The sequence below is a fragment of the Carettochelys insculpta genome, chromosome 28 (genome assembly GCF_033958435.1).
Source record: "Carettochelys insculpta isolate YL-2023 chromosome 28, ASM3395843v1, whole genome shotgun sequence".
NCBI lineage: Eukaryota > Metazoa > Chordata > Testudines > Carettochelyidae > Carettochelys > Carettochelys insculpta.
The window spans coordinates 1,144,993-1,170,792 of NC_134164.1; the positions used below are offsets into that span (position 1 = coordinate 1,144,993).

General features: G+C 45.3%; 1 protein-coding gene across 5 annotated transcripts in view; it reads left to right on the top strand.

Moving 5' to 3' along the window:
- The window catches only part of PHOSPHO1 (phosphoethanolamine/phosphocholine phosphatase 1), a 31,236-nt gene extending 5,709 nt beyond the window's left edge, over positions 1–25,527 (top strand). The window contains exons 2-6 of one of the 5 annotated variants that reach the window (XM_074979284.1): positions 12,098–12,253; positions 12,697–13,045; positions 17,960–18,119; positions 23,508–23,621; positions 24,751–25,527. In XM_074979284.1, the coding sequence (XP_074835385.1) occupies positions 23,577–23,621; positions 24,751–25,512 (807 nt within the window). In that variant the 5' untranslated portion in view covers positions 12,098–12,253; positions 12,697–13,045; positions 17,960–18,119; positions 23,508–23,576 and the 3' untranslated portion in view covers positions 25,513–25,527. Of the gene's footprint in view, positions 1–12,097; positions 12,254–12,696; positions 13,046–13,409; positions 13,945–17,469; positions 17,764–17,959; positions 18,120–23,507; positions 23,622–24,750 lie in introns of those variants that run through there. The other 4 variants (XM_074979283.1, XM_074979287.1, XM_074979285.1 and 1 more) reach the window with 4 other exon arrangements.
- The last annotated feature ends 273 nt before the right edge of the window (positions 25,528–25,800 follow it).

Consider the following 25,800-nt stretch of genomic DNA (forward strand, 5'->3'; position numbering starts at 1 on the left):
TTAATTGCCGGCAGGGTGACTTCCCCTTTGTCCCTTTTTCTGAGTATCTCAGGACAGCTTTTAGCTTCTGTGTACCTCTTTTATAGTTTCATTCTTGAATATCATTTACATGTGAATATCACCCTGCTCTGCATCTCAACCCTTTTGATCCTGTATCTGCCCTTTTGGCTCTTCGATATTGATTATACTGCAACTTTCTAGTACTGAATGTTTTAAAACTGTAAGAGCTGGTTTAAAGTCTTTTTCCCATGCCTCCAACTCTTGTATAATTCTTCCTAGCTTTGCTCTCAAGTTCAGAAATCTAGGAATTTCCCTTGACCTCCAAACACTTTTCACTAACTTTCTGTGTAATTTATTAGGACTTCTGCAAAAATCTTAATCCTTACCTCTTTCAGTTCTTGGGTCCTTTCCTTCTCATTAATGTTCAAGGAAACCAGAATGCTGCAATTTGTTGCTCTTCCAAGAGGAAAGCTCACATCCCCTGTTCTGTTTCACTGGCTTCAGAACATCTTCAGATGCAGTCATAAATTGCCTTTATTTTCTAAATTATTTGCTGTCTCAGCCAGTTACACCTCTGCCCGCTATTTTGACTTGAGCCCCTTGACATATCTGGAAAAATCTTAACATTTGATGTTCAGGTTATCAAGTCCAGTCATTCTGCAGACTTCCTGCAATCATCCCAAAAGTCACTTTTTAATTCTCTCCATAAAATGCATTTTCTACACTGATTTTTTTTCTTGTGAAAAGCCTACTGAACCTGTACAATACAAGGTGGCTATATGGAAGTGGTATAATATATTGTTCACGCATCAGGTTCTGCTTCCTACATAATTACAACATCACTTTTTTTCTTTTTCACTGCTGCTGCCTTTGGTGTTTGTGAAGTGAATAGCTTTCTTCCTACCCCTTCATTCCTGTATTTGGAAACAAACAGTATAAAACTCATTTTTATTTCTTTTGCAGAGAATAAAGACTGAAAATTGGGTTAGGATATTCTAGCCTTAATAAGTTCTTTCACATTTATCCATTCCATTTCCTTGATGGAAACACCTACGTTAGTTATTGCAAGACAAACCAAACTGCCAAGGAGGTAAAAGTTGGAGTTTGAAATGAGATATTTTTTTAATTATAAATTGCAGGTCAGACTAGATGAGACTGTTGGTGCTTTCAGGCCCTTAAAATCTCTAAATCTACTAATTCTTTAATTTGGGACAATGGTAGATTGTCACTGATATGACAAGGAGAGACTTAATTTTTCAAGACATATTGTATAGAATGATGTGAGTGGCAGAAGGCTTAACTTCTTCTCTGAAGGAAAAACAAGCTAAAAATAAAGGACAAAACAGTTTTCTGTATTTTCCACTTAGTAAGTTGCTGCCTTTTGGGCACAAAACTATATAAATTAATGTCCTTACAGCTTCAGGTTGATGCTAATGACTTTGTTCCTGTTAGCAGTCAAATAATTTTGTGATTGCTAATCTTTTAATATGATTGTTCTGAGTAAGAAGTGGTGAGAATTATGTTAATGTTGTGGCTCTTCTGAGGTCTTGAGCCCACCTTGTCATTATTTCTGGTGTTTAATGAGGAAATTGTCTGTGAACAGCAGAGGGCATCCTTTTGCTTTTGGAAAATGTAAAGCTCTCTGCATACAGTGTTGAATTATGCTGTTTGTTAGATGAGCCTTTTCAAGGAGAATAGGGATTTTGGTGACTTTTATTCTTCTAAACTTTAGAAAAGTGACCTGCACTTTTTTCCTGATGAACACCTCTTTGACGCTGCCTGCTGGTTATTATGACCATTTATTCTGCTGTTCTTTTCACAGACTAAAAGTGCTAAGAAAGTAGGAAAGTGCTTCTAATTGTGAAATTCTTCCCTCACTGTGTTGGATATTGAGAATGACAGCCCCTGTATGTGTGGTGAATAGACTATTTTTGCATACGTAGGACAGTAAATAGGTGTTCGTTTTACCATGTCGAGAATTTTTGTACACGGCTTCCCTAGCTGCACAAGCTGGGTTAGAAAGCTAATCATTTAGAAGCTTGGAAACTATCCTTTTATTTTGTACTATTAGGATTTTTTTCCAAACAGTTCTTCCATTCTCTCCATGCCCCTCATCCTCTACTAGTTTAGCATAAGAAGTGGTAAGTGTGTTGACCTTTCTGTAGTGTTCTCATGCTGGAGACTGCAATAATGTAGAGTACTTCACCATGTACTGTAATATGAAGATCTTAAATGCCCAGTTTAGATTATTCTGACTATTGGAAATGCTGTACAATTTCCAGTCCAAAAGGAAATATTCATCGTGTTCAGCTTTCTCTTTCAACAAAATTTGGAGAAGTTGCAGGCCCCACAAAAGAAGCCCTCTGATCCAGCCTCTTTTTGAGATGCTAAACTGATGTTAACATGGCTATCTCACACTCAGGCTGTCTACACTAGCCCCAAACTTCGAAATGGCCACGCAAATGGCCATTTCGAAGTTTACTAATGAAGCGCTGAAATGCATATTCAGCGCTTCATTAGCATGCGGGCAGCCGCGGCACTTCGAAATTGACGCGCCTCGCTGCCGTGCGGCTCGTCCCGATGGGGCTCCTTTTCCAAAGGACCCCGCCTACTTCGAAATCCCCTTATTCCCATGAGCTGATGGGAATAAGGGGACTTCGAAGTAGGCGGGGTCCTTTCAAAAAGGAGCCCCATCGGGACGAGCCGCGCGGCGGCAAGGCACGTCAATTTCAAAGTGCCGCGGCCGCCCACATGCTAATGAAGCGCTGAATATGCATTTCAGCGCTTCATTAGTAAACTTCGAAATGGCCATTTGCGTGGCCATTTTGAAGTTTGGGGCTAGTGTAGACATAGCCTTAGAGAATACTAAGCAGTGTTTGCCCTGTCTCTGTAGTCAACCATAATTATAGGATTCAATCTCTCATTATTTCTTTAATCCTACCTTTACATGAACATAAAATCTACAGTTAACAAGAATACTAAAACTGATAATTTTGTATATAGTAGAATAGTCTTTTTCTGGTATAGTACAGTAATGTCTTGCACTTTTCTGATATTTTAAGAAAAAGTCAGTGAATCATTTAAAGCTAGATATAGGCAATAAGCTAGACTGTTTAGTGGTGATAACATCACTAACCAGATGGCATCTAAAGAGAAGCTAACTAAAGGTAAATTGCACTTGTTGGGCATACTTCTCCCACTGATTCCATTGGAACTTCAGCATTGAGCACTCCGTCCTACAAATTAGTCACTTGATCATACAGGTTGAACTTCCCTCATCCAGCACCCTTAGGACCTAACCAGTGCCAAACAAGAGATTTTGCAGGACCATGGGAGATCGATATTGTCTGGCACACTGCCAACACTTCCACTGCTTACTGTGCTCTTAGAAGACATTGAGTGGAAAATTACAGCTAAATAACACAGAGAGCCAGGACTGATGTCTGTAAACAAACTTTATGGGACCACAGGAAGCCTGTCTACACACACGATATGTGGGCATCCCGCTAACTAAAATCGTGCTGAATTACAGATGTTGCCGGATGAGAGAGTTCTGGATTAGACAAGTTCAACCTGTACTGGAAACAAAATAGAGGATCATTTTGGGTTGTAGCAAGATGAAGCGTTTGGCAGTAGCTGTCCTCTTTTGTGAAATAAAGGTGGTTTCAGTGTTGTGATGCTTGCCGATGAGTGAGACTGTATACTGGGGCAGGTAAGACTGGGATCTAGACTGCATATTATTTATGTCCCTCTGTTGGGGTAGCAGTGGGGGCCAGAAACGGCAGGCTTTTTAAATAGCTGCAGTAACCCCAGGTGGTGCAGTAGCAGCAGGAGCCAGGACCCCTCTAAACAGCAACAACTGAAAGGGCTTTGAGCTCCCAGCCCCTGCCAGTACTGCACTACCTAGCCACTATGTGGGGTTTCTGCTGTGATTTAAAAAGCCTACCACTCCTGGCCACCTTTGCTGTCTTGGTGGAGGGATATAAATAGTTTGCAGGTAAGGTGCATCCCATGGCCAGAAGAAGCCTGTAGGTGCTATCTTGCCTGCCTCTGCAACAGAGGGTCATAAGAAATGTGTGGCCCCAGACAGTTTACCAAAATTCATGGTGTCCCACAAATGTTGCCGTGTGTGAGTGAGTGAGAGAGGGAGAGTTGCCATGGTGGGTTGTCGAGGGCATTGTTAGGTCACTAGTTCAGTATACACTGGTTCACACATTCCCTCTTCTGTAGTCTCCAATTAGCCCACAATGCTCATTTTTTTCCCCAGAACACCCTGTTTTTGGATCTGGACAAGTTCAGTTGGACTGGAGGATTTTTAAAAAATTTACTCAGTTGCTAGGGTGGTTTCCTTAGCAAAAGAGTGCACTTCCGTGAAATCAACCACGGCTCTGAAAAACAAAAGTTTATAGATTGTAAAAACTGTTTTTAAATCCCTCATTGTTGCATTGTATATTTTGAGTATGTCGGGTACTAGATTTTCCATATTACAATGTTTGACATGCTGAGTCTTTGGATGTATACAATAACCATCATTTTGCTAATATTCAAAGTAAAAAGAAATAGCCATATAATGCATATGTCTCTGTTTACTGTGTATGTTGCACTAACCCCTCCTTGCAAATGTCAGTTGAGGGAAGATTTATGGCACCCTTTTGTACACCATCATTGAATTTAATTTGTGTAATATCTTGGATACTGTAGGAAGGCTCCAAAATTGCAGCTCCAGTAAAATAAGGCACACTTTAAATACCACGTAGCTATCAAAAGAGAAGCAAAGTAATTACATTTCCATGTCTGAGAAGTTATACCACATCAAGAACTTAGGGGAGTTGAGATTTTTTTCCCACTTTCCTCTGCAGCCCCATTACAAAAACTCTATTTACCATTTCACTTGGGAGCTGCTGCCAGCAAGTAGTAAAGAAGGTCAGAAGTAACTAGTGGGAAAGCTGCAAGGTAGACGTTGACTAATCAGAATTCTGATGAGACACCCCCTTCCCCTGCAGCTGCTAATATTGAACTAAAAAAGGTGTAAGGATCCATTGAACATAATTACTTTTTCTTAATTCACTTGTGACTTTAATGGAAAATCCATTTTGGTTCTTAACTGTGAGTTGCTGTGACTGTCAGTGTGCTAATTTCACAGCTTGGTCTTCTGGTTGACCGCAAGTGAGAGAGAGATGTTTGGGACAGAATATGAGCGAAGTTATTAACTGCTCATAAAATAACTGTAGTTCTTGTTTTGTCACCTGTGCTTATACAGAAACAGTACTTTAGTTAAAAGCTAGGAAAGTGGGTACTGATGTCTCTGTAGGTGCAGACTTGAAATCACTTCAGAGACAAATCCAGAAACCACACATTGGAGAGGCATGCTAACAACTTGCAAAATTAGAAGCTCATGAGGCAGCAGTTACAATATATACTCAACTTTCCAACAGAAATCCATCTTTCCCCCTCCTCCCCCACCCCAGGCCATGTATAAATTGCCAAGAACTGTTGGCAAAATTACAGCAGATGCATGATGATGCAATGCATTTGTATGTCTTTTGCTGACAGTTCTGTCGGAAGAGGCTTTTCCAACATTTGGCCCATCCACGTGGGGCCAAATGTCAGAAAAACAACCTCTGCCAAGTCATCCCTTCTTCCTCAGTGCCGACAGAACACTCCCAACTGGCAGATGTCTGCTGCCAGATCTGCAGTCTGTGCATGCGCTCTGTTGGCAAAAGTTCTGACGACAAGTTTTGACAAAAGCCTGCGGTCTAGACATAACCTTAGTAACTCAACACAAGGTAATGAATTGAAGCAACATTTTCTTCCCTGTCCTATGAAACATCTATATTTGTATGCTTCCATATGCTTGTGTGTTTAAAAGTCTCTTCTTTCACTCCCCAGAGAGAGAAAGAGATCTGATATCAGACTTTGCCAGTTACACATCCTTCTCCATAAACTTGAGGAAGAACAAGGAAGTTCATTGAAAAGCACTGCTGTTGCAGAAAATCTCTGTCTCCATTATGGGGTTTACGATGATGCTCAATGCTGTAGTTTTTGTATTAATTCAGCATTCTGTGGGGGAAGACATCCCCATTTTTAGAGATGGGGCAAGAGAGAGGGATGTGTCAGAGGTTAAACAAGAAGTGATCAGTTGAACTGGAAACCAGACCCCAGATAATTTGAATTCTAATCCCATGTTCTGATCACAAGAATGCAAATTTTCTCTTTGGTTGCTTGAATGATCCTCTCCTTATAAGACTTTTTAAGCAATGGATTGCATGCAGTAAAGTAAGGTGGTGTCATTGTGCCTCTTAGCATGAGGTTGCACTTGAGTTGATATGTAAAGGCAGAAGCCATATGCATAATAGGGGATAACACATTTTATTTTGTTTGACCCAGAACCATATGCACTTCGAGCTTTGTTTCAGATCTGATAAACTCAGAGCTGCTGATGGTGCCATCTATCAGATAAGCCTAAATACCAAATACCATTCGTAGTCTATAAAGAGCCTATGGCAGTTTATATAAGATATGAGGTACAGTAGCCTGGTCAAATTCCATTCTTTATAACTGTTCTATCTCCTTACTTGGGCCTGATGATTTAAATTAGGTATATTATCCTACACTTCCTGTTCTGTCTGGACTCTTTATACTGCTTGATGCCTTAGCAATATAAAAGGGCATCTTCACTGTAGAAACTGATGAAGCGTGTTATCTGACTTTCCAGTGTTTATTTGCAGATTTGTAGCTGAAAATTAGTCTCCAAGGAAGAAAAGGAATGCATATTATAATAAGCTGGTAAGCCTTTAATTAGAGTTGACATTCTTTTGTCTTCAAGACAAGTATCAGAGGGGTAGCCGTGTTTAGTCTGTATCCACAAAAACAACGAGAAGTCTTGTGGCACCTCTTAGACTACCAAATCTGTTAGGTTTTAGGTGCCACCGGACTTGTCGTTGTTTTCGTTTCAGAAATAAGCATGTATAAATGTTGCTTTGGGGTGATTACAACCCCGAAGGAAAATAGCTACTGGAGCCCAAAATATTCATAGTTGTGAAGTTGTATGGAAAGTCAGCTATATTGTTACTAGAATATAACTATGCTTAGTTGTTGCACACTGGTGCAGCTTCCTGTATATTTTTACCTTCATTTTAAGCATCGCTTTTATTACTTTTACTTCTGTATTTGAATGTGTACTAGTTTAAATAGTTGATTATATGTTCAAATAAATTATGAGATATAATTGTGTGTAATTGGTCAGGTAAACACAATGGTTTTATATTAAGTACACATTCAAATAAATGTTTGACTATTTCTGGATATTTTCCTAGACTCCGCAGACAAAACAGTCGCGATTGATTTAACATTCAGTCATATGTACTAATTGTGACCTTCCACATTTATATACAAGTGATTTGTATAACAGGGAATGTAATCCATTTTTGATAGCTGGAATTAACATTCCACATAACTGTTTTTAAAAATAATGAACAATTAGACAACTATCATCTGTTGTACCTTAGTCCCAGTTTCACTACAGGTACCTAGCAGGTGTTCCAATCCTTCTTAGCATTTTAAATTGTTTTCAAATTTAACCCCACCTTTTTGGCATACACATGCAATCAGAATTCCTCCAAAATGAATAGGTGTTTGTAAACTACAGCTGAAACTTTTTAGTGGTGGTATTATACTACAAACTTTGGATTCTAAATCTGTAGATATTTTCGGGAGAATATGTACAAATCTCTGGTTTTGTCTGTGTAATCAGAGTACAAACATCCTGGGTTTGACTGACTTCCCACTCTCAATTGAAGTGAACAGTGGATCACCATAGAGAATATGGTTTAGGTTGATTTAACTGCAGAGAATGACTTGAGTTGGATTAACTCGTCATATCTTACTACTGTTGGAATTCATGATTTCTCTTAAGCCTTAGTGACTGGGGAAAGCATCCAACAGGAGGCTTGGATCCATTTTTGAGTGGAGGGGAGAGAACAAGCAGCAGAACAAGTTCTGGAGTGATAGGTAGCAGATGATAGTGGGTCACCTCTGCAGCTGACCTGAAGATAAGCTGACTACGGAGACAAAATGAGGATACTCATTGCTTTGGTGTTGGTGTTATAGACCCCATGGTAAAGGAATATGCTTGTTTAGCAGAGACCTACTGTTTGGACTTGGAGGTTTCAAAGAAATTATATACTAATCCCACTAAATGTTCATTGCTGCCTAATTTAATGCCTAGGGTTCTACATTTGGAGAGGTTAATACCACCATTAACCCAGTTTTTTATTCTTATTTAATTGAAGCACCACAATTCAGTGTCTTTGACATGGTATCTGTTTTCATGGCAGCTGTTCTGAAGCATAATTGTCTTGAGCACTTGTGAATTACACAGACAGAATCAGATTCTATTCTTGGCTTTTCTAGCCGTATCTGCAAACATCAGGCTTCAAGAGCACAAAGGGTAGGTCTGTAGTTACCAGAAGATCAGCTCAGAGTCAATCTTCTGGGGTTCGATTTAGCATGCCTAGCAGAGCCCTGGCCAGTGATTGCCAGCTGTGGGACCCCTAGATGGGGGTAGCGAGGACCCTGATCCTCCCCACCACAACTGGAAGCTGGGCAGGGCAGAGCCCTGGCTGGTAATTGCTAGCTGTGGGAACCTGATTTTAGGGGTGTGGGAACCCTGGCTGTGGGCAGGGGAACCCCGACTTCCCACAGAGGCTGAAAGCTGGCTAGGGCACAGAGCCCTGACTGGCTCTCTGCCCCCACACCCCCAGGCTCAAGCCTCCCTGGGCCTACCCCCACCCCTCCCACCTACCTCACCTGAGCTGGCCACTGCTCCTTCTGTGGTGCCCTTGTTCTCTGCCCTATACCTTTTTTCCCCACACAGGCTGGCAGTTCCCTGCCCTGCAGCTCTGAAATGGTATTCCATTTGATTGGCTTAACTGCCTGACAGCTGTTAAACTAATTAAGAAGTTGAGTACCACTTCAGTGGCAATGGCTCCTTATGAGCCACCCATGGAGCCGCCCAGCTCAGCTGGTGACCCTTTTCAAATGCAATCCCGACCCATTGGTTGGGAAACCCTTGATGGACTTATCAGGCTTCTGTTGCATGCTTTCTGGACCACTGTTCTTATAGTTTGTGTGGCTTTTGCCTTGTGACTCTTAATCATCAGGTTCTGTAGTTGGTCTTGGAATCTACACTTGAAAAATGGAGGCCCAGGCTTCAATCTGCCTTTCCAAATCTACTCAATTAGCAGTGCAGGTCCCTGGCTCCCTGTTCTTTATTCATTTTTGCATTTTCTTAATAAAATGCTTACTATTTTAAATACTAATTGTGTTTGGTATGCAGCCTGAGTCAGCAGCAGGTAATCCTTTTCAATAACCCTGCACAATATGAGGCTTTACTTCTCAGCCAAGGGAACCTTAGCAAATCTAACTGTAGCACTGCCTCAGTTGACTAATACTTAGCTTTTTATATAGCCCTTTTCACCCATAGATTTCAAAGTGCTTTACAGCAGTGGGTAGGTGTTTTCCCTGCGTTAGAGATGGGGAAGCTGATGCATGGAGAGGTATCTCCCAGATTACACAGAGTCAGTGGAAGAACTGCCACACAGGCCAGGGTCCTTGCCACTGGATCTTAGGAGCGTGTATGTTTTATGCAACTACCAAGTCACTGATGATAGCGAAAGAACCATTGGTTATGGGAATCTGTAAAAAGGCTAATACAATATAAGTGTAGTTGCAGCTCATTTTCCTGTTGCTGTAGCTCAGGCTTGTGCTGTAGAGATCACCTACTTCTAAGAATAGGGAGGACCAGCTTTTGGAGCCCTCTGCGGAGAGAACAGTGGAACTAGTTAATGATGCTTGTGCTGGATGCTTGGGCTGAGACTCCAGACTTACTTCTTTTAGATCACTGAATTCAGGCTTAAATCTGCCTCGGTTTTTACCATTTAAGTCTTAAGGGTTGGAGGCAAAGAGCTGGAAGAAACATGCATGCAGGAATGTTTCTGGGCTTGTGGTTGAGGAGTTAAAACTACACAAGCAGTGAGCAAAGTTCCAAGAGAAATACAAATGTGTGCAAGTTGCCTCCTGCAACCCAACATGTTAACAGCATTGCAGGGACAGAGGAAATGGGTTGCATCTCATCTCATTCTGGAGTTTCAGGAGATTAGTTCAGTGCAGGATAAAGTTGCCCTCACTTGCTTTTTGGAAAATCTGAGATGCAGGACTGCACTTGGAGCATGGCTGTCCCTTCCTGTGATCTGCTTCTGGAACACCTCGTACACTGGACACTTTTGTGGAGATGATGCATTGGTCTCCTGCACTTGTACTCTCCACTACCAGGGAGATCCACGCACCACCTGAATGTTGTCTGTGTGTGAGCGTTTAGAGTGGTGTAACTCAATGTAAGGGGCTAGAAAATAAGAATATAGCAAGAAGAGACCAAAAAATGGCTTTAAATCAAGTAAGGAGCAGCATTCCCTGGGAGCTGAGCACTTGGGTGGCTGTCCAGGAGAGATTCAGGTGGCACCCAGCTGATTAGCAGAGTGCCCACAGCCAGCAACCTGTGTTTCTATTGGTGGTGCACATGCGGCTATGCCTTGATCCATGCAAAAATTTATTCCATATATGGATGGAAAAAAATTAGAGGGAACGCTGGTAGGGACTGGACTACTTCACTATCCTTCTTGCTCCCTGTCATGCTAATTAGTCTCCTTTATATTCAATGGACTTGGTTTACTAATTCCTATCATCAGCAATACCAGCCAGTGTGCTAGGATGCAACCCTGGGCATTCTAGCATGGGTAACCTGTCACCACACTTTGAAGTATGATGCTATTTAACCTTTTTAACAGCAGGGTTGGATGAAGGCACTGCTCAAAACTCCAGCAGCCAGGGTACTGGAGGGCTCCTGATGCAGCTCCCACCAGTGGTACTTATGCTCTGTGAACAAAAGTAGGAAATCTGCTCAGTGTGGAAGTCCATGCGAGGTCTGAGAATGTAGGGGAGTCCTGCAGAACACAGTGTATAGTGTGGGCTGTCACTAATATGGTGACACCATCAAAAAGTAGGGTTCAGGAACTTGTGTTCTTTGGGGATCCTCTTGGGTTTTAGTCTGGTCCTTCCATTTTTGGAAGCTTGGTTTAAAAAATGCTTCTGTAACCATTTCCTATTTTAGTTTTTAATGTCACATTTCTCTGAGCATTCCCTCCCTCTCCCTGCCTTTAAGCTTTAGAACAAGCTTCTCTTTGAAGTGCGTGATACAAATTAGAAAGTCCTGCAAAACCAAAGATGAGACATTAAGGCACAGCCTAAACAGTAATTGCGAATGTTTTAGGGTGTGGACAGACTAGTTTAATGTGTCTTCAGTTGTAGGGCAAGGGTTTGGAAGCCTACTCTGTAATCTCCTGTTCCCTTGCAGACTTGAGTTCTAAAATTAGCCCTTTACACCAGACCATTGCCCAGCTGTGGGCAACTTGTTTAGCCAAACCGTATTTTTGTCCTCTGTGCCTCCATTATTTTTTCCCCTTGGGTGTTTTAAGCTATATTTGAGCAACAACAAAAGTTTAAGGGTGCGGAAGAAATGCTGTAAAGCACACTGACTTCTGCCATTCCTCTTTGGTTCTCTTCCAGGAGGCTATGTTGTAGGATTTGGTTTTAAGTATAAAAGAGTTCAGCGTGCTCCTAGTACAGATGTCTTGGGATAAAAAGCCATCCTGTAGCATCTTAAAGACTAACAATTTTGTTTCTTAGGTGATGAGTATTCGTGGGAAGTATCCAGGAAAGCTCATTTCCTAATAAAATTGTTAATCTTTAAGGTGCTATCTGACTGCTTTTTTTTTTTTTTTTTGGGGGGGGGGGGGGGGGTTTGTTTTTTGGTGAAGCTACAGCCTCAAGGGCTTACCCCCCCCCCCCCCCCGAGACTGAATGCCTCAGCAGTGCTCTACAGTATCAAGATTCTCAGCTATGCATCTCAAGGCGAAAGAGTTTAAGTAAACGCGCTTCTTACCCAATCTGCCCTTTCCCTGTTGCCCAGCTTGCATTCCCCTCCCATGCTAGTAGAAAGGCTGAGCTCCCTTTCTTCACTTACGCCCGTCTCTGGTTCTAGGCTTATTTATCCCCCCCGGGCCCCAAGCTAGCATGTTGTGAGAAGCTCTTCCCGCTGGAAGTGGACAGCCTGGCTTCTTGTGTCCTACCTAGGGACGGACGGACGGACCGACTGCCTGCCTGCCTGCCAGCCAAGTGTTTGGAGACCGAATGGGAGGTACAGAGACAGGTTCAAGGACATCACTCTCGGGTTTCCCAGCTGTTTCGTGCATGGCCTGACTTCCCGGGGAGAGGGAATGAGCCCAGCCCGACGACACGTGCAAAGGGGCAGTTCGCTTAGCCCCCTTTCTTCAGGGTGCTGTGGGGCCCCTTCTCTGGGGTGAAGGCAGCGCCCCGGGGGGGAGACCTGCTTGCTGCGCCGGGTCTGCCTCCGCCCGCCCGGGGCCGGCTGTGTGTGCGTGGCTCGCACGCAGCCTGCATGGGCGGGGGGGGGGGGGATGCAGGGGACCGGGGGGCGTTGGATGCTCCTGCTCTGCTGCGGTCTCCCATTCCCCTTTGATGTGCGCCGGCGCCGCTGCCATTGGCTGGCCCGCTTGTGACGTGTGGGGACTGCAGTTGTCCCATGTAGCAGCGCTGGCCTCAGTTTCCGTCTCTTTAAAGGGACCGAGATCGGGGCGGCTGGAGCCCAGCGAGCCCGGGCCGAACCGGACCGCCTGCCTCCCAGCCGAGCCGTGCCGCGCCGCCCGCTCCTGGGGCACGACACACGCGCCCTGCCCTGGGGGCGCGGGTCAGGTGCTGGGTTCCCCCGGGAGCCCCCGAACCGGGCCGGCTGGGACCGAACCGGGCCAAGGCTGCCGAGCGGGATGGGGACGTGGGGAGAGGAGACCGGTTCAGCTGCCAGCGCTCTCCGCCTGCGCCGCGTGCTGTCGCCCTAGAACTGAGTCGAACCGGGCCAGACCCGGGGCATCCTGCAGGCGTCCGGGCAGAGGCTGCTCCCGGAGTATCAAGCGTGAGTGTGCATCCTGGGACCCGAGAGCCGGGTCAGAACCCTGCTGGTATCGGCGGGCGTGGGAAACGTGCCAGAGAGGTGATATTTGTTCTAGTAGGATGCAGCAATAGGGCCAAATAGATAGGCATGAAGCGGGGGGTGCCTAGAAGGCCTGGTGGGAGCATAGGGGGCAGTGGACCCACCGGGGCTGCCAGTGCCAGGGGTGTTGGGGAGAGTAAGTAGGGATATTGGCCCAAAAGGTGGTGCTGGTCCCACGGATGTGACTGATGGACAATGGTCCAGGAGGTGGTTGGTAGTGGTGCTACGATGCTGAAGGGCATCGGGCCAGGAGGAGGTGCTGGTACAATTAAAGGGGCTTTGTGTCTCCAGCCCTCTGGTTCTGGAGGGAGCCCCAGTGACAGAAGAATTCTGTTGGTCTGTGTGGAGATGGGGGAGGAATGCTGGAAGAGTGGGCTCAGGTTTGGCACTGGTACCAGAAGGAGCAAAGGGCTGTGAGTTGGATACGGGGAGCGAAGGCAGGCGTCTGGGAGCAAGGACCCCGCAGTTGGCATTAGAGCAATGCACTAGGCAGGTATCCTCTGCTGTTGAACCAGGTTCTGATCCAGGAAGGATCCTAGTACTCTCCATGGAGAGGCGCTGGAAATGTTGCATTCATTGCAGCTAATCCAGGGGCCTGTGATGTACAAGGTTCTGTGCAAGGATCAGTCCTGGTCTGGACTTCTCAGCTGTGCCCACTGTGCCATTCCTGCTCCATTCCCTAATACCACTGTCCGCTTCTGGTACCTCTTCTTTTTTACCCACCCCTCCGAAGTCCCATTCTGCTGCCCTACCACACGCTGCACGCACCAGCACTTCAGAAAACCCTCTCTGGCTCTTCGTTTTCTTTGCCTCTGTCTCAGGTGAGTAACACTGTACTGCAAAACTACACCCATTCATCCCCCAGCCTGGTTTAGAACAAGACCAGCACTGGACTGAGAGGCATCTAAAAATGCCATATGACAGACGCCTTTCATACCACTCCCAGGCTATCCGCTCTCCCTAGAGAGGTCGTCCCACTGCATTATGTACAAGTACAGGCTTTACTATGCAAAGTTTTATTTATTTAACTCCTGCTTCCCTTCCCCCTCCCTCTTGTTTGTTCTCCAGGTTTTTCTGGGTCAGGCATTTCTATGGGACTCCCACAAACCAGCTGCCATCTGGCCTGGTTTTTTGTGCATGTAATAGACAGTTCAAACTGTACTGAATATTTAAAAGATCAACAGTGAATACGGAATTGAGAAGCACTTTACTAAACTGAGTCCACTATAAATTAAAATCCCTGCCCTAAAAATGAAGTACTTAAAGAAAACTCACAATAGCAAAATTAAAAAGTGAAGTAATAACTACAAATTGGTAAAAGCATGTTTTAAACTAGATTTACAGATCCTGCCACTTCTGAAGGGCAAGCTCATGCCACTCAAACATTAGCCAACTTGACATATGTCTCCATTTCCCTGTGAGGCATCTACTACATCACAAAATGTTGCAATGGGAAAAAGAAGTACTCAAATGTATTACTAAATCAAACACATGATCATTGCCCTTGCCTGGATATTTGTTGCAAAAGCCCTTGAGCTTAATGTAATATTTTGATATTTAATTTGCTGTGGGACATCTTAAAAACGTAGCATTAATCACCTGAATTGACCCTAGAGCTTTCTGCATATCTATTTAACCCTCTGGCAGTGTCAGAAACAATCCAAATCTGGAAGACAGTGTTGAATTTTGGATTTTGTGTGTGGTTTGTTGTTTATGTGGGTGGCATGGGTCATGGAAGTTAGTTTCTAAAGAGCCAAAATAAAGTGAACTGTAATAATTTAGTCGAAGATTTTCAAAAAGGGACCTAGCCTTGGGCTTTTAATTCTTTATTTAAGGCTCCTAAATAGGGGAACCTATGGTAATATTTTCAAAAGCATACTAGACCCAGTGACCTCAGGTCACTTAAATGCTTCTGAAAATGTTACCCCAAAGCCCAAAAGTGCTAAACACCCCCAGCTGCTGTTGAAGTTAATGGACAAAAGCAAGTGGGGTTAGCGATTTTCAAAATCAGCCTAGTCGCTTTAGCTTGCTACAGGTGGGATTTGCAAAAGCACTAAAGTATCTTATAAACACCAGGCACCCGTAGACTTTCAGTGCAGCTTCTGCTCCCAAGTCACATGGGCACCTTTGACAATCCGACCCCAATTCCACAGTTTGGTACCCAGTCCAAGGCTCATGCTTTTGAAAATCTTGTTTCTGAGCTGCTGTGCTTTTGACCCATACATTTAATAGCAGAACTAGCCAGTGAGGCAACCAGACTTAGGTCACCTTTGGAGTCCTCTCACATGTAGGAATAGTAGCACAGTTGGCCATAGGACCAATTTTTTTCCTGTTGGCTTTCAGGGCCCCAGTAATAGGCTTCTGCTTCTGTCTCTCAGTTTTGATTTTGGGGGGTGGGAGGATACCTGAGGAAGCAGGTTTGAGGACAGGTTGATGACTGATTTGCAATGAATAAGATGATGGATTTCAGTGGGAGCTGAGCAACAAATGCCTTTCTAAAAATCTACACTGGACGCACGCAGAACAGTACGTTGTAAGCATAATACTGTCAAAACTAAGAGGAGAAAATGGGTTTAACTGTCTTCTTGAGAGCACTCCTGAGACATGCCAGGGATTGCAGAAGGGAATTTTTAACCACTCTTGCTCCCATCCTGCCCCTTCCTGAATTCTGAGAGCACTCAAATAACATTTCTGCTCAGATGAGCTCTGTGTCTGTTCCAAAGCTTGTCTCTCTCAATAACAGAAGTTGGTTCAATAAACAATATTACCTTCAGTGTTCCCTGTAAGCTGGCACTTCTGTGGCCACTCAGGAGAAATTAAAATGCTCTCGGTTGATTAGCAGAGCGCCCACAGCTACGTGTGTTGTTTCTGCTGGTGGTGCAGACTCTCCCTTGCCTCAGTGCACATAAAAAGATTATTCTGCACCAGGATGGAAAAAAATAGAGGAACATAGATCAGATGAGGGAGGTAATCTATAATTTCATCCCTGGATGGAGCTGGGCCACATACAGACTGGGCAGTGAAATAGACAGTTTAATTTTAAAGGGTCTCATCCCTGAATTCCTGGGGTGGCCAAAAATTCTTATTGGAGTCAATGGGAGCTTTCTTTTCCCAAGGGACCAAAGGATCCACCCCCTTGGGAGACACACCATTTTGTTTAGTCTTAGAATCTTTTTATTACATGATATGACCAAAGCAAGTCGAGACAAGATTGCACAAGGACAGTGTGACTGAGTCCCTAGAAAACAATTGCATTTACATTCAGTGCTCTGCATGTTGATTTATTTTTCCTTCTTGGGAAATTTATATGGCCTGAGATGATTGCAAAGTTCAGCGATTCTAGACTCTGAAATAAATGCCTGCTCCCACAAAGACATAGGCACAGGCAGAAATCCATGGAGATTTGACTTCATGCGACTTTACAGGATTAGTTTAGGGCTCAATCCTGTAAAGGCTTCTGCACATGAAACACAGGTCTACAACTCCTGTGACTCTCACGCCTTTGCAGAGGTAGGCCCTGAGATAAGAATGACAGGAAGGTACAGAGTTTCCCCAGAATGCACTGCAACAGTTATAGTTGTGGTGGAGAATATTACTGGCCATTTCTCTCCCCCTCACCATAAGTACAGAGGATCCTGTAGGAAGGCTGGAGGTTTGTTCCTCTTTCTGTTGGGAGCAGGGAAAAGGAATGTGAGGGATCACAGAGAGAAGCTGTTGTTTGGTCTTTCCCCCAATGATCAGTTCCTCTTTGTGAGACAGGTTCCTCCTGACCCTTCCTTCCATGGTGCTGCACTTTGCACTGGGTGCTTCACCCCAAATTTAAAATTAAACCCTCCCTGGCACACCCCCCCCCCAGAATAAAACAGTGTTTTATGCAATTAGTATGCATGCTTCTGTTCTATTTTTGTTTTCAACATTTAGGTTTTGCATAATGTTAGGAAGTACAACCACATTTATTTTATTTTGGAGGGACTATTTTTTTTAACAGAAGGTGGAAGAACACCCACCCAGGAAGCAGCTCTTAGATGAGTCATTGCACTGTATAAATAGTTATGGCAAGACTGTGATCCAAGGTTCCACAATTATCAGAGCCCCAAACAAGAGAGTTCTTGAGATAAAGTTGCCATCAGCTGCTGAAAGTTTTGAAAGCCCATAAGTTCTTTAACGTTGATCCAGGTAGACTTCAAAAGGCTCCCAGGCTGTCATTGAGGTGTTGTCCAGCAAGCTGGGGGACAGTGTGGTGTAATGGTTTGTGTACCAGATAAGGGAGTCCAGAGATTGGGCTTCTGTGCCCAGCTGTGCCACTTTGACTTTTGTGTGTCCTTAGGGAAGTCGCGTCATCTCTCTGAGCAGGATTCTGAAATGCCAGCAAAAAAACTAAGTAGTGTCCTGACCATGAACTGAGAACCTCTTGTTTCCCTTTTGTTTTAACAGTGACCATATTGTGTGGGACCAGCAGGTATGAACAGCTAGTACTGCGTGTGTTTAACTCCACCCAAGCCAACATGTAGCTTCCAAACTCCCAGCTGTGGGCAAAGGCAGAGTTGGAGCACAGAGAGAGAGATTAACTTTTGTCTCAAACCCTGAGTCTTTTGTGAAGGAAGATGATGGTGGTGGAGAACGCTCTCTCTCTCTCCATGGTAACTCCTGCCAAACTTTAGTTCCCTAGCAAATCCAAAACCAATGACTTTGGTATCGCACAAGTATGCTTTGCACATGCAGCATTGTTGATTCATCACACAGGCTAAGTTGCTTTACTAGATAAGGTAATTCAGGACCCAGAGAAGAGGGAGTCCTAGTAAACATTATTTTTCTCTCATCTGCTCTTCTCTCCAGCTCATAGACTAAGCCAGTTTTTGACGTGGATTTTGCCAGACCTGATCTGAATTCATAGTTATACCATCTGAGTCAGTGCTTCTTAAGCCTTTCAGAACATGAACGCTCCATTCTGTACCATACTCCTCCCTCCGCCTACTGTCCGGGACCAAGCCCAAAGGTGTGCACAACTTATGGGGTAATAAAAAAAAAAAAAGATTAGCACTTTCCATTGGTAAGTTTAATAGCAGAGGTGATGTATCATCAGGTGGAGAAACTGAGGCAGAAACTGGGACATGACCAGAACCCAGTTTCCCAAGCTTCATTCTAGTGTTCTACCTGGTAGGCCCTGCTGCCTCTGATTTGAAGAGATTAGATTTCATTCCTTTGCTTTCCCTCTCCTCCCCTGCGAGTCGCAGGGGGTTCTGTTAATTGCAGTGCAGGAAGTGTCTGAAATCGGGCTGGAGACAGACAGAAATCTCATTGCCAGTGCTTGAAGGTGAAGTTTAATGTGCTTTTATTTTCAAAGAAGACTGTATAGCACCAGGTTCCCAAGTACGCAACTGCAGCCTGCCTTTGCTATTGGCTACAGCATTTTTAGGTGCCACCATCCATTGTCCCCTGCCCCGTGTTGTCTCTGTTTTCCTATGTAATCCTAACCCTGCACCTGGACAAATCCTGCTAGGAGTATGCATCACTAGCAGATTTACCTGCAGTTGCTTGGATACTTAATTAAAATATGGGGTTGTTTTTAAATAAAAGGAAAATGTACAAGTTTTATTTAAATGACTGTATTGTTCAAAAATACAGTGTTATGTTTATGAACTTAATTTTTATTTTGGATTTCTTTAAAAAATGATTGTGTTAATTTTTCTATTTAATTTTTTTAGTAATTTTTTTTAATGGGAATTCAATTGTGTGTCTTATTTCTTCATCCCTATAAGCTCTTATCTTTTGCTATGTTTTTAACAAAAAAGAGCTATAGTCAGTTTGGTGTCTAATAAAATTTTCTTCTAGTTTTCAAACCTTAAGCATTGATTTAGCTGTGTCAAAACAGCACTACTCCAAATTTCTCTGTTTGCTCCCTGTTCTGTAAGGTTTATCGAGACACAATCCTATTCCAGGTTCATCCTATTTTTCTGGCTCATGTTGCTTCAGCCTCTTTTTACATTTGCTCAGTTATATCAATTTTGAGGACTGTACTTGATTTGGTGGTTATTTCTTTTCTATTTGTTTTTATGAGAACCACTCCCATTCCAGGCACATCCTGATTTCCCGGCATGAGTAAATCCTTGCACAGCTTTAAGTTGTGCTAAGAGGAAGTTGTATGCTAACTTTGGTGGCCCTGGCTCTTACCACTTGGGAGTTCTTGATCAAACAGACAAACTCTAAAATATATAGTAGATTAGTCTGGCTTCTCTGATCAAGCTGTGAGGTGGTGGGGGGAGAGGGAGTGTAGGCTAATGGTTACAGAAGTGGACCGGAAGCCAAGACTTCTCCAAGATTTGTTTTTGGGTCTGCCACTTAACCCCATATATGGTCCTGGTTAAGTCATTTAGGCTGGGATTTTCAAAGCTGCTTGCCTCCCTTAGGCACTCAATCTCATTGAAACTCAGTGACGTGTGGACACTTAACTTCTTTAGGCACTTGGAAAATGTCAGCCTAAATGTGTCCATGGCTCACTTGTCCCTTGTAGAGAGGGGGATGGGAGATGTGGTGTTATCAAGATTTATTGACCCTGGAGCATTTTTTTACCTTGATGCACACATCACAAGGTTGAGCTGTGTATTGTTACATATGTCTCGATGGTGCAGCCTTACTCAGCAGCAGCTAGAATTCTTCACTTTGTGGCCACACATTTCAAAAGGTGTTCCACTGAAAACCACATGTTTAAGGGAAGATAAAGTTGCAAGTCCAAGGAGAAAATGTTATCCCCTGAGAAGTGACATCTCTTGGAGAGCCCGTCTGTGAAGAAGTGGACAGTCATGATGCAATCTCCTTGGTCACGTTGTGGCAGACCTCAGAGTGATTGAACTCTGATGGGATGAAGAGTGGGAAATTCACTCTTGCAGATTATTTTCACTTACTGCTGAGCTGGGATTTTTCTTCTGCATAACACCACTTGTCTCAAAGGAGGCAGCTCTGCACGTTGCAGTGAGATTCTCTGGTGAAAGACATAAATGTGACTGTTTTTAAAAAAAAGTACTTTTTCTTTCTTTCTTGACTTTAAAGGCCTGTGCATAATCTAGCTTCCCATATCTTGTGTGAATTTACCCATTTGCCTTTAGATGTAGCTTAACTAGGAACTGTTTTCTATGGAGACTTCCTTCACCCTCACATTGGAACTTTCTTGCTGATATCTTAACAACTTTACAAGATAAAGCAGCAGAAATGTATGACTTTAAAGACTGACAAAATGATTTATTTGGTGACGAGCTTTCGTGGGACAGACCCAAATTGATCTGAAGAGGTGGGTCTGTCCCACAAAAGCTCGTCACTGAATAGATCATTTTGTTAGTCTTTAAAGTGCTTCATTTCTGCTGCTTTGTTTTGTTGGAGTGCAGACTAACAGGGCTACTATTCCACTTTACATGATGTAGGCTGAAATTATGTTCCCATCATTAAATTTGTAGCCATTGCTCTCTGATAGCTCTCATTGACTGGAATTTTGTGAATGGAAAGTGGGTATGAAAATAGTAGATGGCCTGTAACTGCTGAACATGCACAGAAGTTATTTTTAAAGGGATACTGTCAATCAGATGTAAGCAAACATCATCTTAGTTTTGATGCTCACATTTCCTGGAGCTAAAGAATCTTTAAAAATCCAAATGACTTTTTTTGTGTTTGTGATCTTTTTACTTTTTGCACTTCTCTCCACTTGGACACAGAAAATTCACGTGTCCATTTTCACGTGGGCTTATAGTCAGTTTTATTTCCAAGTTCTTCTGGCAGCAGTATCTGGGTTTCAAACAGTGCACGAATGTTCTGACATGTTTTCAATGGATGTTTTTTTTTAAAGTGAAAAGATTTCTGTTGGTTTTGGTTTTCAAATTCCTTGAAAGCTCATTTTACCAAAATGTCAATTTAGGACCTTACTTAGATTGTCCATGTCCCTTGAAATTTAAAAATATCATACCTTGACATGTTCAAATAACTCAGGTTGTTTATTTTAGTAGCAGCACTTAGTCCAAAACAAGGATTCAGGGCAAAATCTGCTTTTAGTATAATTTCTGGCCAAAATAGTCTCTGAAACTGGCCATGGAACAAAACAGACTTAGAAGAAATGATCTTGAGACCACTAAAGGTAGTAGCAGGATGCAGACAGAATCTGAACCTTCACTCCTCATGAAATGAGAATAACTGAGCTACAGATGGCTGGCTTCCCCCAGCCCAACAGCTCTCTGATTTGCTGGAAGAGCTGAGCCCTCAGTTATGTTTTGGGCCACCACTGGAAGGTGCAGGTGTTCAGCACACCAGAAAATCACCCGGTTTGATTGTTCAGAGCCCTTTTTTTTTTTACAGTTACCAACCACAAGAGGCCAGTAGAAGTCAGGAAACAAATGCACATCATAGTTCTTCACCTCGCTTAAGGGCATGTGTGCCCGCATAGCTGGTCTGTTATAACTATTCCACGGTCGCTATTCTGCTGTAGCACCTCTTGTGTAAGGCGACCCGATGTCCGTCCTACAGGTGTCCCTGCTAGTTTTTTGTTTTTTTTTTAAATTGGCTGGTTGTCCTGCATTTTCTCTCTCCTTCCAAGTGGTGCTGGTGGGTCCTGCTGCTGGCCATCTCCCTGCTCACCAGCTGCCAATGACAAGTGGTGAACATGTAAGGCTGGTGGTTGTGCAAAGCTGCAGCAGCATGCAGGTCCATCTGCTCCCCCTGCTTGTGTGTGAAGGCAGTCCCTGCTGCACGCCAGCTCCCTTGTCCCTGTTTCCAGCCAGCACTTACTGCTTGTTGTGGTGGCAGGGGAGCGTGGAGGTGTGAATGTTCCCTCCAATCTTTTCCATCACTGTGTGGAATAAATTTTCTGTGTATTAAGGCATGTGCGGATGTGCACCACCAATAGAAACAGGCTGCCGGCTGTGGGCGCTCTGCCAACCAGTTGTGTGGCACCTGAATCTCTCCTGGGCGGCCGGCCGCCCAAATGCTCAGCTTACTAGGAATGCTGGGAGGCAGTGGCTGATTAGTTGTCGCACCTGTCACTCCTCAACACTTAGCCCTTTACGTGCTTCCCTCCATGTCCTCTTCCTGCTGTGCCCTTCAACCCCGCAGCCCGGCTGCTCCTCCGAGCCCCGCTGCCCCGGTGGGAGGCATTCCACTCCCGGCTCTATGCGGAGAACCAACCCCTGGTCAGATTGCTCAGGTGACCAGCTACTGTCCCTTCCCTCCTGCACAGTGTGGGAAGGTCGCAGCAGATCCTTTGATGGGGGGCGGAGGTGGGGTAGCTGGCCAAAGGTCCAGTGATTCAGAGGGACCTGGGTCTCCTGGCCCCAACTTCTGGACCCTCAGGCCCTTTAAATCACTGCTAGGGCCCTGTGTGGTTTGCTGCAGAGCCCCAGGGCAGCATCTCTGAAAGGTGCTGGGGGAGGTGTGGTCTGGGCAGCAGCAAGGCTGCCCTGCCCTCTCTGGAGCACAGTCAACTCCTCCCTCCTCCTTGGCTATGGACAGTGCATCTGTCTGCTGATGTCCATGCGCTGCTGTGAACCCTCACAGAAATCTTGGGGGGTGGCTGTGAGCCTCTGCCCCCACATGTCGCCAGAAGAAGATGCAGTGCCAGGTACTGAGGGAGGCTGGTCCGTCCCTGGGCCCCAGCCAGGAATAGAGGGCAGAGAGCACTGGGCAGGGGGGTTGGGTCAGGTCGCTTTGCCACCCGCCTGCTCATGTGCGAGGAGTATACGGGAGAGCGTGTGCGTGTGCATGCGTGTCTGCACGCATGCACTCACACGACCTCTCTCCATGCAAACTTTGAGCTAGGAAGCTCAATAAACAGACTCAGCCATGCACTGTTTCTTTTCAACAGGGGCTCAGCCAGCTTACTGGGAACTGGAACGTTTGTGTTGCACAGCCCTGGTTACCAGTGGACTCCAGTTTTACCAGGTGTCCTGTTTTCAGTGCCCGGGAACAGAGTCACCTTCCTCACATGGAGGCACTTCTCCAAAATAAACGTGACTTTCTCTTGTGAGAATCACAATTATTCTGGAACGAAGTCACGTTTATTTTGGAAGTGCGTGTCCACACGGAAAAAGTGCTTCTCTTCTGGCAGGCAGGCTCTGCTAGTCTAGGCAATCCCGTACCATTTGAAGGGTTCTGTTTCATTAATGATAGCTCCCTGGCCACTCGTCCTTCCCCCTGCATGTTAACTGTTGCAGCTCTTGGTGCTAGAAGTCATGCGTTCCTGGGCTAGTGGGAGGGCTTACAAGGCTGGATGTTCCCTCCGGGACAGGGAGGGGAGATCATTTCCTTTGAAACTGGTGCAATCTGTTGTGACTTTTGACACAGTCCGGTCCCTACTGGGCAGGTGCAGCAGCAAAGTGGTTGTTAACCTAATTCCTTTTGTGGTTTGCAGTGACCAGCACAAAGGGAGCCTTAGACGGTAACAGCCGGAAAAGCTTGTGTGGCAAGCGACGTCTTTAAAATGAATGGGTGCTTTGAAGGTGTTGGGCTCCGATGCCTATTTAAGGTTAGTGAAACTCTCTGACGTCTTTGCACAGGGCTGCCTCCTCTCTCTGTGTGAAGCAGCTGTTTGAAGAAGTGTGTTCCCTGGTCCTGGTGCACTGGCCTGCCCTGGAAAGTAGCTGCAAAGGTGGCTCAGCTGATCTGCTCCCTGTGCATATTGGGCATCCAGGGCCAGAAATAAGGCCTTGAGCCTGCACGTCTGTCCACGTGGTCAGATTCTCAGGGCTCTGTAGAGTCCTGGTTTACGTTGGCCAGTTCCAGGGACAGTTCTGCCTGCTCACAGGATCACGGTCTAGGCTTAGCCTTGTAGGGACTAGCTGAATTCTAGCTGCTCCGGTCTTGTGTGCAACAGCAGAATTCTGTTGGCAACTTTCAAGTGGCAGAGCAGGTCACTCTTGGGACACCTGTAGTTTTGACGCAATGGGAAGTGCCCTTGGATAGACACCAGGCTTGGTTCACCACTGCCCAGGTCCCATGTCGGTGGAATGACGCGGTGGCGAATCGGCCCCAGACTCTGAAGGGGATGAAAGTTGCATGTGGGAAAGAAAGGGCAGAATTTGAGCTGCAGAATCTCTCCAGGGCAGGACAAGGCCTGAGAGATTAGTTTGGCTGTCAGAGGCCTGGGTGAGTCTGCAAATCTGGCAGCCGCAATGGGCAATCTCCACACACACTTTTTGCATGTAAACCTGGCACACTGGCTGGGGCTGGCGCACCAAGAGGCAGATAACCACAGATGCCCCAAGTTGCTGTTCTGGAGAGCTAAAGTGCCACCCTGTGGCTTTGCTGTCTTAGCTGGATCCTCTTGTGGAGATGAGTCCAGTACACAGCTTGGCACACTGACCATCTGAGTGTCGGAAACAAGGATTAGGAGTAACAAAATAATCTCTTTACGGAGTGCGTAAGCCTCTTAAGGGCAGGGCCAGGATACAGGAGGAACAGACTAGGCCTCCAGCTGGGACAGACAGCTCCATGAGGGGAGCACAAGCAAGGCAGCACTGAGATACCCGCACAGCTTTGGTTTGACGTGTCCGTTCCCATGTGGGATCGATTCCACTAATAATTCCAGGCATGTGGGGTAAAGGGCTCTTCTGGAGTCACGCGTAACTGACGTGTCTCATTGGTTCCTCTCGCAGGGCGTCAGCACAGCTGCCCCCAAGAACCCCAAATACCTCCTCGCCTTTGACTTTGACGAGACGATTATCAACGAGAACAGTGACGACTCGGTCATCAGGGCCGCTCCAGGACAGGAGCTCCCGGAGCACATCCGCCAGACCTTCCGGGATGGTTTCTACAATGAGTACATGCAGCGCGTCTTTGAGTACCTGGGCGACCAGGGGGTGACGATGCTGAACTACCGAATGGTCTACGAGAACATCCCGCTCTCTCCTGGCATGCCAGAGCTCTTCCAGTTCCTCTCCAAGAACCAGGAGCACTTTGAGATCATCCTCCTCTCCGACGCCAACATGTTTGGCATCGAGTGCGCTTTGCGAGCGGCGGGCGTCTACTCCCTCTTCCGCAAGATCTTCAGCAACCCCTCTGGGTTTGACAAGAGAGGTTACCTCACCTTGGGGCCCTACCACACCCACAAGTGCCCCCAGTGCCCGGCCAACATGTGCAAGCGCAAAATCCTGACCGAGTACCTGATGGAGCGGGCCCAGGAGGGGGCCGAATTTGAGAGCGTTTTCTACGTAGGCGACGGGGCCAATGACTTCTGCCCTTCCATGGCCTTGACTTCCGCAGACATTGCTTTCCCACGGAAGGGCTACCCTATGCACCAGATGGCCCAGGAGATGGAGAAGAAGCAACCCCAAGCCTTCCAGGCCACTGTGGTTCCCTGGGATTCGGCAGTCGAAGTTTGCCACTACCTGCAGGAGCTCCTCAAGAAGAAATGTTGAGAAGGACGGATGGGTAGGCAGAGACTCTCACTGCCCTTGGGGCAGTTGGGTGATACTATGCAGCAATGAGGGAAGTCCAGGCTCGTCTCCATACCCTGTGGCCAATCTGCTTCTCTCTCAAGCTTTGCAGAGTTGGACTCTTTGAATGTCTGGATTTCTTCTCCCAGCCCTTGCAACCAAAAGCACATTCCCTGGGCCCCCTTTTCTCCCCTCCCTCATCCCAGTTTGGAGACCAGGTCTCTTCTATGCAGTTAACACACCTGTTCAGGAGAGTGGGTGTCAGTCAGA